The following is an 11049-nucleotide window of genomic DNA, read 5'->3' as shown; positions in this document are numbered from 1 at the left end:
GGCAGTTGCTCTCAAGTCTTGAACTACGACTTGCCGATATTTTTTAAAGGAGGAGTATATAAAGACACTGTGCATTGTATGAGTGCTAACCTACGAGCTTGGGGCTGGAACATTTAGTAGAACAAATCATCTTGAGAACAAGCTAAGGACCGCGCAACTACCGATATGAGTGAAAGTTCTAACGTTATCAGGCAGAATGGCGGTAGTTCGGATTAAAGAGCAAACGGGTATAACATATAGAGGGTATTTCAGCGAACACTTCCACAAATTTTTAAATGTTGCCTGCGACAGCACAATTCTAGTTCATGAGCTGCTCTGCTCGAACAGGCGGATGCATGCACTAAAAATTGAAGTGCATGATCGACTAACTAACAAAAATTCACCAATTAAGTTTTTAAGTAATGACTTTATGGCCCATATTCCAATTTACAAATTCTAGCCGTTGAATCCGCAAGGCGCATTCATTTGGAACGAATTCTCAGGGTGACACCAGTTTCGAGATATTCCGTAACTTTTCGGAGAAATGCATAGGCGTTCCAGTTACTTTTGTGCTTCAATGCAAAAAACGACGTTTTGTTAGGAAAGTAACTGGAAGTAATGTAGCATATTGTCGCATTTCCTTTCTTCAACGCTGCGCGCTCGGTGCTTCCAGATCACCAACGGCATGCGCATTATCAAGGTGACATTGCATTTCTGACAGGAAAGTAGCGAGCGCAGCGTTTTCAAGAAAGAGAGAGAATAAACTTTTATTCACAAAGGCAAGGTAATTCTTCCTCGTTGGGTGGGGCCCTCAGTCCAGGGCTCCATTGCCTTGCACGACCCTGCGAGCCCGCTGGACCAGCTGTTGCTGTTCCTGCCGGCCTAAGCTGAGCAGTGCAGACTCCCAAGAGGAAGGGGTGGGGTTGGGGATAGGAGGAAGGCCCCTTGGACTAGAGCATTCCCACGTGGAATGATAGACTGTTGGTTCGGATCCACAGTAGGGGCAGTAGGAAGGGTATAGAGTGGGATGAAGGAGATGCAGCACATAGAGGCAAGGGAATGAATTAGTCTGCAGTTGCCGCCGAGCGACGGCATCTGCTCTGTTAAGTGAAGGATGGGGAGGACGATACATATAACGGCTCTGTCGGTAGTACTCCAGCATTGAGTTGTAGTTTAGTGGTTCTGTCGGTGCGTCGTCTGAATTGGACAGCTCTTCCGATGGAGCCCGGCCGGTCAGACCTCGGCCAACCGCATGAACGTGTTCATTTCCATGGAGAGAGGCGTGTCCAGGAGTCCAGACGACGCGCACCGTACGTAAAGTGGACGGCGAGACAGAAGACAGGATATTGTGAGTATGCGCAGCCAAAAGTCCCTGCGCGAAGGCACGGCAAGCAGCCTGTGAGTCTGTCACTATGATGACAGGGGCGTCCTGTAACGGTAATGTCGAGGCGTGGACAATGGCCAGAGCAATAGCTCCCTCCTCTGCCGAACCACTGTCCGTAGTGCGAAGTGTGGCAGACGCCACGAGCGCGTCTGTGTTGTCGATCACCGCTAGACACATGGCGGGCTTTTCTGGGTAGCGTGCCGCATCAGTGTAAAGAACTTTTCCAGACAGGAAATGCAGGCAAGCAAAGCAGATGACGATTATTGTTGTAGACAAGAAAAATCCCAAAGGGTGCAAGCTATTTTAACACTGTAGATATAGGGCCCTGTCCTAAGCATGCACGTGACCACTCCTGCCCATTCCCAAAGCGCTGAGCACTTCCAACACCTCCTCACTCATGCATTGATTTGCAACGAGCGTGTCCGTACTTCGCAGGGGTCCCCAGAGGGACAGCGCTGGCAGCTCCAGAAGAAACAGCAGAGGTGACAGCGACCCTTCGGCTGGCGGAGAATCGACGACCACAACGACGGGCTCCTCGGCACCTCTGGTGACGACCGCCAGGTTGCGTGAGGATCGCCGCTCAGTCTCACGCCTGATGATCGCGCTGGCCATTTTCTCCGTGGTCTCCTCCACCGCTATAGCTCTCTCGCTGATAGTGCACGCACGATTCGACAGCAGGCTGCTCGCAAGCGACAGTCACGGGGGCGACGCCTCTGACACGACGCCGAAGCTGGAGACCAGCTCTGTGCCGTTCGGAGACAGCACCGGTGCCAAGAAGCACAAGCCCGTGCGCCACAAGTCAACACCAGCCCGAAAGAATGATCCCAGACAAGCCTCGACTCAAAAGCAGCCGCACTTCTCTATTGTATGTACCGGCATATTTGAAACGTTATTTTACGACATTCTAAAGTGCTAGTCTTGTTTTTCATTTTCGTTTATACTTCTGGTTTGTTGGCCGTCACGGAGTTGAATTTCCCAACTGGCTCAACATTCTCGCTGAACAACTTTTTCCTAACACGCTCTATTCTCAAAGACTTCGACCCGTATACAGTAACGTCACAGGCCGGTGACGGCGAGCTGAATGCGAATTACACGGTATCCCATGCCGCGGTAGGCTTGGTTCGGAGTATTCGCGCGATTGATAGTACACTATAAAGTTGTACAAGGATGTTAGGGACGCCGTCGAACAGAACGGTCACAAAAAATCCAACTAAGCATTTCTTACGAGTTGTGAGTGTGAAATTGAAGCGTCTTTCGTCATATAGTGTGCAATTTGACCACTGTGAAAAGGCGGTTAAGCAAATGTCCCAAGATTTTGCAGCGTTACACTGTAAAATTGACGACCTGGAAAATCGCAGCCGGCGAAATAATCTAGTTATCTATGGGCTGAAGGAAACAGATGAAGAAACGCCAGCGTCGCTAAGAAAGCAGGTGATCGACGATGTGTTCTCTAGTAAGATGGGCGTGAAGGTAGCTTGCGTAGAAAGAATTCATCGAGTCGGCACTAAAAAGCAAACCGGTAAACGACCAGTTATCTTACGGCTATATGATTATAATGTAAAAAACGAACTTTTCAAACATGCGCATAAACTAAAAGACACCGGCCTGTCTCTCAATAATGATTATTCTCATGAAGTACGCTTAAAAAGAAAGCATCTATGGGAATACGCGAAAGCGAAAAGGGAACAAGGTGGGCACAGCTCTGTTAAGATTATTCATGACAGGCTGATTATTGATGGTGCAACGTTTACATGGAACTCTGAAGCACATGAGATAGTGCGATACAGGCGAAAGTGACGCAATCGCATTGTGAAGCAGCCACGTAATCTTGTCCTTTTGGTAACCAACTGCCGAAGTGTAAAAAATAAGGTCGATGAACTAGAAGGCTTGATAAACAGCGTAGAGGCTGATATTGTTATTGGCACTGAATCTTGGCTTGAGCCTACAGTAGCTGACCACGAGGTATTTCCCAGCGATTTCACCGCATATCGCAAGGACAGATCTTCGCATGGCGGTGGTGTTTTCGTGCTCGTAAAGGTATCGCTTCAAAGTTGCGCGCTTCGCGTTGACCAGAACCCTACAGAGTCCGTTTGGTGTCGAATTACACGAAACGATGGCATCAATTTTGTTGTAGGGGCCTTCTATCGCCCGCCTGCTTCTGACCCTAACATAATAAACCAGCTGCGTAAAATTACATGTACATTTTCTCATTAGTGCATTATACTAGGTGGTGATTTTAACCTTCCTGGTGTCACGTGGAATAATGGTCATTGTGTGTTGAACTCTAATATTGGAGCCCATGGTCAATTGAAAACATTGTCAGATTCTCTTGGTTTTTATCAGCATGTTTCTCAGCCAACAAGGGGCCCCAATCTTCTTGACTTGTTGTTTTGCAATGTTCCGGATTTTTTGTTAAACGTGAGTGTTATTCCTGGTATAAGTGACCATGACGTTGTTGTTGCTAGATTGGCTATTGCTTCTCCGCCCCCCAAAGTTAGTGAGTCCCGCACAATTTACCTTTACCATAAAGCAAACTACCCTGAAATTTCAAAACAGTTGGACGACCACTATTTATCGTTCGAGTGTTTAGCTGATTCCCTAAATACTAATAAGCTATGGTTGATCTTTAAGAATCGTATACTCTCACTCACCCAAAGTTACGTCCCTAGTGTTCGAAGCAACAAAGTAAAGCGAAAGGGAAAGCCATGGATCAATGGCGACCTAATTCGACTGATCCGACGACGCAAGAGAGCGTATTCAGAACATTGCAAAAGAAAAACGTTATTATCTCTTGACAAATTACGGAATCTGACGGCACTGTATAAAACTAAATTAGCGGAGTGTAAAGACCATTATTTTCAAAACTTAGCCACTGATTTCAAAAATAATAATAAAAAGAAGTTCTGGAAGTTCTTTAAGAGGTGCAGTACGGAGTGCTCGGGCCTTCCAGATTTAAAGCATATTGGTAGGATAATTACCGATGACGTAGAAAAAGCTGCCGTATTGAATGATTTTTTCAAATCTGTATTCACTGCGGAGCCTCCGACTTCGCTTCAACCATCGTCAACGAAATACGCAGCAATGGAGCCTATATTGATTTCTATGGAAGGTATAATAAAGCTTCTTGACAGCATCGAAGAATGTAAAGCTACAGGACCGGATGGTATATCTCCTAGAATTTTGAAAAACTGCTCTCGAGAGGTAGCTAAATACTTTTTTGTAATTTTCAACAAGTCTCTCAGTGAAGGCCATCTACCTGACGACTGGAAGCTAGCGTACGTAGTACCAATTTTTAAAAAAGGTAGCAAAGCAGACGTGCGTAAATACAGACCTATATCTCTCACCTCACAGTGTTGTAAGACTTTCGAGCGCATTACTTATACGGCCTTAATTAAGCACATTACGTCAATAGGATTTCTAAATACTCAACAGCATGGATTTCGAGAAGGTTTTTCTTGCACAACTCAGCTACTCGAATTTTACCACGATATAGCCTCCAGTCTCGATTGTAGAGGACAGATTGATTGTTTATTTTTAGATTTTCAGAAGGCCTTTGACACTGTCTCGCATCAGTTATTAATACAAAAACTTGTGTACATAAATATTGATAACTCTGTTAAAAAATGGATAATGGACTACTTGACATCACGGAAACAGCAAGTTGTTCTGAACGGTAAATGTTCTGCGTGTGTTGATGTAACATCTGGGGTTCCACAGGGTTTCGTGCTCGGACCTCTGCTCTTCCTTATTTTTATTAATGATATTTCTAATGAAATCAAGTCAACTGTACGTCTGTTCGCTGATGATTGTGCACTGTACTGTAATGTGGACAGTGGGGCGGATTGCATACAGCTGCAGGAAGATCTCAATCATATCAAAATGTGGTGTAGATTAAACAAAATGAATTTAAACATTAATAAATGCGTGCATGTCAGCTTCACAAAAAAAGTTAATAAACTGCGGTATCGCTACTATTTAGATAATCAAGTTGTTCGCCAGGAATCTTCGTATAAGTATCTCGGAGTGACTTTATCTGAGGATGGATCATGGGCCGAGCACATTGACTGCATTGTACGCAAGGCTGGAGCTTCACTTGGTTTCCTTCGAAGGAATCTCAAGCACGTGGGAAGTCACGTCAAAGAGGCTGCATACAAAGCCTACATAAGGCCATTACTTGAGTACGCCTGCCCTGTGTGGGATCCGTCCATTCTGTGCGAATTAAAGCGTTGCAACGCATACCGTCTAGTGCTGCAAGGTATGTCCTGGGGCGGTATAATCGGTTTGATAGTGCAACGGACTTGAAAATAAATCTAGGATGGACTCCTCTAAGCAAACGCAGCAAAAATCTTCGCCTCAAGCTTTTTTACGCTATATATAATAATCAAACTGGAATCAAGGCCTCGTCATATCTGCGTCCTCCATATTACTTATCCACCCGAAGAGACCATGTGTTCAAGGTTCGGGAGTATGCCCCCAGGACTAACCTTTTATTGCGATAGCAATTATATGGACACTCCAAAGCAGATTTCTGCCGTCGGCGTCGCCGTCGCCGTCGCCGTGAGGTTCCGTATGACGTCAATAGAGATGAAATCGTCCCCGCGCGCCGCCGAACGCTGTATGTGCGAGTGAAAGGGCACGAGGGACGCGCGCTTTCACGGGGACGTGAACGCACGGCGGAGAACAAACGCGCGTTCTGCGCCGTGCTCCCTTAAGGGCTGCAGAAGTAGGCGTCTCTTCCTCCTTTACAATCACCTATATGTAGAGCAAACGCGCCTTCTTCCGACGCGTGAAAGGCCGTGGGGGGGGGGGGGGGGGGGAGGGAGGCGACGTTTAGCTGCGGCACAAGTGCCTATTTATATCAGAGGCTCCGGCAACAGTCACCAACGCCAGCACGCATTTTGTGCGAACGCGGACAAAACGCCGACGGCGTCGACAACAGATCTGCGTGTTGCCGGTGCTTCCAAGTTTATACAGCTGATAAAGCTACTATCATTACTCCGTATAGCTCTCTACAAATTTGCTATCGCAATTGATGCTTCGCCTGGTGAAACTGCGACAACTTTTTTAAAGTTTTCTTTCTTTCCGAGGACCATATCGGAGTGGAATTTGTTGCCGGCTGAGGTTGTGAGCCAAAACTCTGTTGATTTGTTTTTTCTGTATTATGCCCCTCGCAATAATGCCAATGGCGCTGCGATTCTTGTTTGAATAAATAAAGAATAAAGTATTTATGTCCAATTGTATGCCGCAGAGCGGTCCTTCGAGTTATGAACTCCTCGCGGGCAAGCGAGGGCGTAGAGGACGCTTGGCGCGTTTTGATTTGGCCTTACCGAGGCGCAGTTAGATCGCAGGCGAGAGCATGCGCGGACTTGGAACGCGCGGATAATGCAGGCTTGTGAGAGCGAGGGTGACTCTCCCCTAAACGCAACACCTGGCGCGCTACTGCTGCCATCAGGTGTACCCTTTCACGTCGAGGCGCGTTCGTGCCGTGGAGTCGCAGCCAATGGGAATTTGGGCGCCATTTCACTGCTACAGACGCCGGACGTCGGCATTTTTTTTTTTGCTCAATGAGCCGTCTGACGCTCTCGCACAACCACTGCTGCCGACGCCGCGAACGCATTCCGTCATTCCGTCATGGGGTTTTGCTGCCGGACACGAAGTCAGGGATTCGATTCCCTGCAAAACACCTTGCACTTAGATTTAGAAGGTCAAATTTATATCAGAGCCGTCCGCTACGGCGTCCTTCAAACGCACAGTGCAGTTTCGGTACGTGAACTTCAGGATTTATGTCTTATTTTAACCGTAATGTGAGAGAGAGAGAATAAAACATTTATTGGTAAAAAATTAATAGTCATTTTGTGGTTGGACCTCCTAGTCAGGAAGACCATTGGCTTTTGCCGCCGTCCGGGCTCGGTTGACCAGGGCATGTTGCTGTTCTGGATCCGAGCTGGACAGGGTCGCCTCCCACTCGACTATCGTCGGATTATGCTTGGCCGATATTTTCGGATTCTGTTGGCACGCTCAGGCCATGTGGTATAACGTGGCCGTCTGGGGGCAGAATTTACATTGCGGATTGTACGTCGTAGGATCTATCTCTGATAGCACATAAGTATTCGTAAAGGACAATGTTTGTAAGCGTCTCCATGCTGCCTGCATTGCCTTATCTAATTTGGGATCAGGCGGGGGTAAAGTGCATCTACTCAGCCGGAGGTGTTGCAGGATCTCAGAATATGAAACGAGGGGCTGAGGATCGTCCTGGTCAGCTAGAAGTTGTGCTGCGGAGGAATCGGCGGAGTCCCGGTGTAAAAGTTATCCTGCGGAGGCATGAGCAATCTCATTGTCTCGAACTCCCGCGTGCCCTCGTACCCACAGCAGCTGTTTCCACTGACCCTCTTGACGACTGGCCGCAGCCTGTTGCAGTATTGAGTGTGCGATGTGGCCGACTTGACCTCTTGCGAAGTTGCGATACGCCGCCTGGGAATCCGTGAGGACAAAGGTGGCTCTTGCATTACGCATGGCTAAGGCCTCTTCCATGGCTGTGATGTCTACTCCGGTGGCCGAGATGTAGTCTACCCAAACCTCCTTGAGTCTACCACCTGTCCCCTGCGTACAACGGTTGCCGTGGAGTGGTTGTGCAGGGGTCCGACGGCATCTACAAAGAAGGCGCCTGCTTGATCCGAATACTTGTCGTAGGCTTTGGCTCTGGCAGCTCTCCTGTTTTCGTGGTGGATGGGGTGCATATTACGTGGCAACGGGCGAGTGATGATATCCTGCTGCCTTTCTGGTGGTAGTAGTCGGTTGCCGGCGACCTGCGTGGGTGGATTGATGCCCAGTGCTTCTAGCGTGGCGCGACCTGCTTTGGTGCCTGCGAGTCGAATTACTTGGTTCATGTAATAAGCTTGGAAGAGCTCTGACGCTGTATTATAGATGCCCATTTCAAGGAGCCTGTCATTCATGGCCCGTGGTGGTATATATAGAGTGAGGGCTTTCCGATTTCCGTATTGTGAAGATTATCACTAATGACCACCCCACACAGTTATCACGGCAATGTTTACAACGGTACAAATTCTGGCATTTGACTAAAAGCAAAGGTTGTGTTATTTTGACGATTCGGTTACTTTTGGGCAGGTAAATACGAGGGAAACATCGATCCCAGTTGAGTACACGGAATACACTATTTCCTTTTTTTCTTTTGTAACTCTGGTGCAAGGTGTTATGTTATACTATAAAAATCAGCATACCTCTTGTCTATAAATATAGAAATGTGTACATATGTAAAATTGCCGTGATAAGAGTATAGCACAGGGGAATTCACCCTTTGATATCACGCGGTTGACTCAGGGACTTAAGCATTTTCGGAAAAAAAGTTGTCGCAGTTTCACCTGAAAAGTTGTCGCAGTTTCACCTGAAAGGCGAAGCATCAATTGCGATAGCAAATTTGTAGAGAGCTATACGGAGTAATGATATTAGCTTTATCAGCTGTATAAATTTGGACATGCAGCAGCACCGGCAACGCGCAGAACTGTTGTCGACGCCGTCGGCGTTTTTCCCGCGTTCGCTCAAAATGCCTGCGGCGTTGGTGACTGTTGCCGGAGCCTCTGATATAAATAGGCATTTGGTGCCGCAGCTAAACGTCGTCTCCCTTCCCTCCCCCTCCCCCCCCTCCCCCACGGCCTCTCGCGCGTCGAAAGAAGGCGCGTTTGCTCTACATATATGATGATTGTAAAGGAGGAAAGAGACGCCTACTTCTGCAGCCCTTAAGGAAGCACGGCGCAGAACGCGCGTTTGTTCTCCGCCGTGCGTTCACTCGCCGTGAAAGAGCGCGTCCCTCGCGCCCTTTCACTCGCACATACAGCGTTCGGCGGCGCGCGGCGACGATTTCATCTCGATTGATGTCATACGGAACCTCACGGCGACGGCGACGCCGACGGCAGAAATCTGCTTTTGAGTGTCCATATAATTGCTATCGCAATAAAAGCGAAGCATCAATTGCGACAGCAAATTTGTAGAGAGCTATACGGAGTAATGATATTAGCTTTATCAGCTGTATAAACTTGGACATGCAGCAGCACCGGCAACACGCAGAACTATTGTCGACGCCGTCGGCGTTTTGCCCGCGTTCGCTCAAAATGCGTGCGGCGTTGGTGACTGTTGCCGGAGCCTCTGATATAAATTGGCACTTGGTGCCGCAGCTAAACGTCGCCTCCCTTCCCTCCCCCTCCCCCCCTCCCCCTCCCCCACGGCCTCTTGCGCGTCGGAAGAAGGCGCGTTTGCTCTACATATATGGTGATTGTAAAGGAGGAAAGAGACGCTTACTTCTGCAGCCCTTAAGCGAGCACGGCGCAGAACGCGCGTTTGTTCTCCGCCGTGCGTTCACTCCCCGTGAAAGCGCGCGCCCCTCGCGCCCTTTCACTCGCACATACAGCGTTCGGCGCGCGGCGACGATTTCATCTCCATTGACGTCATACGGAACCTCACGGCGACGGCGACGGCGACGGCAGAAATCTGCTTTTGAGTGTCCATATAATTGCTATCGCAATAAAAAGTCAAATACCTGTCGGTACGATGCTCGGCTACCAGCTCAAATAACCGCGAGTTTGCTGACTAGCCGCCATGATTGATGCGTTGAGTGATCGCATACGTACGGAGCAGTTCAAGAAAAATGTCTCTTTACTCTTTTTTTTTTTCCGGCCGCTCTTTCAGGAGACCCATGCGCCTTCGTCTGTCGGGGCGAATTCGTCTGGAAGAGAGAATAATCGTTCCACCGGCGAGTCGCTACGCAAGACAGAGTCCGCCAGCCAGGCTGGCTCCAATCGGGCTAAGATTACCAGTCCCAGCTATACCACCAGCTCGGTCAACGCCACCAGCTCGGCTGACCACATAGGCTCGGTCTACACTATCAGCTCAGCTAGCAAGGAACAGGCGACGAGCGGCATCAGCTCCCGTGACGCAGTTATCGACACGAACAATATTGGGAAAGAGAAAGTGTCGTCCGATGCTTCGAGCAGGGCGACGCTCAGGTAACGACGCCCCTAAAAGAATCACGCTTGGTGACGCTCCCAGAACCGAGCAAGTAGCCGACTCATCTCTCAAGCGGTGAATTTGTGGAAGCGCCAAGACTACTCTTTAGAAGGTGCCGCAAAGTGAAAGTTGCTTCGAACATTATTTTAAGTTTCTCACAAGAGAACAAAACCTATATACCGGGCGTTTCTTTTTATTTATTTATTTATTTGTAAGACTCTTCCAAAATCTCGAATTGTAGAGAGTGAAACTCAGCCTCCGCAGCAATGTTGTGCGGATAAGCGGAGACAATCACATTGCTGATAATAATGATCATATAGCTAAACAACTATTATCACTGATCAACTTTTTATTTACCGCTTTAGAGCCAATCTGTACCACGCTAACGTCAACGCCTGCATAGGTCAATGCATTGATGTCACGGATAAGAATGTACGTCCTCGCTCATTTTTGGTCGTATTGACGCAGTAAATGGCTCAGGGTCCCCAGCAGCCACCGGGGGCCGAGGACCCTGATCTGATGCAATATGTTATATGCAGTGAAAGCGACGGCGTTTGCGACCCAATGTGACTTTATCTGGTGCCCCAGCGATGAACCAGCGCTCACGGGTAGCGGAAAAAAATTGTCTGAGGTAACCTAGTTATCTAAACCAAGTTATCACGAGCGAT

At 48.2% G+C, this 11049-nt stretch overlaps 1 protein-coding gene across 1 annotated transcript; it reads left to right on the top strand.

Annotated features, from left to right (window-relative positions):
• The first annotated feature begins 1333 nt into the window (after nucleotides 1-1333).
• Nucleotides 1334-10384, top strand: LOC119434748 (uncharacterized). The gene is made up of 3 exons (XM_037701825.1): nucleotides 1334-1377; nucleotides 1799-2228; nucleotides 10064-10384. The coding sequence occupies exons 1-3, from the start codon at nucleotides 1334-1336 to the stop codon at nucleotides 10382-10384; spliced, it is 795 nt and encodes a 264-aa protein (XP_037557753.1).
• Nucleotides 10385-11049: the final 665 nt, after the last annotated feature.

The sequence above is a fragment of the Dermacentor silvarum genome, unplaced genomic scaffold, assembly GCF_013339745.2.
Source record: "Dermacentor silvarum isolate Dsil-2018 unplaced genomic scaffold, BIME_Dsil_1.4 Seq216, whole genome shotgun sequence".
Taxonomy (NCBI): Eukaryota; Metazoa; Arthropoda; class Arachnida; order Ixodida; family Ixodidae; genus Dermacentor; species Dermacentor silvarum.
Note: the sequence above shows the minus strand (reverse complement) of the source record. Positions and strands in the feature narration are given on the sequence as shown.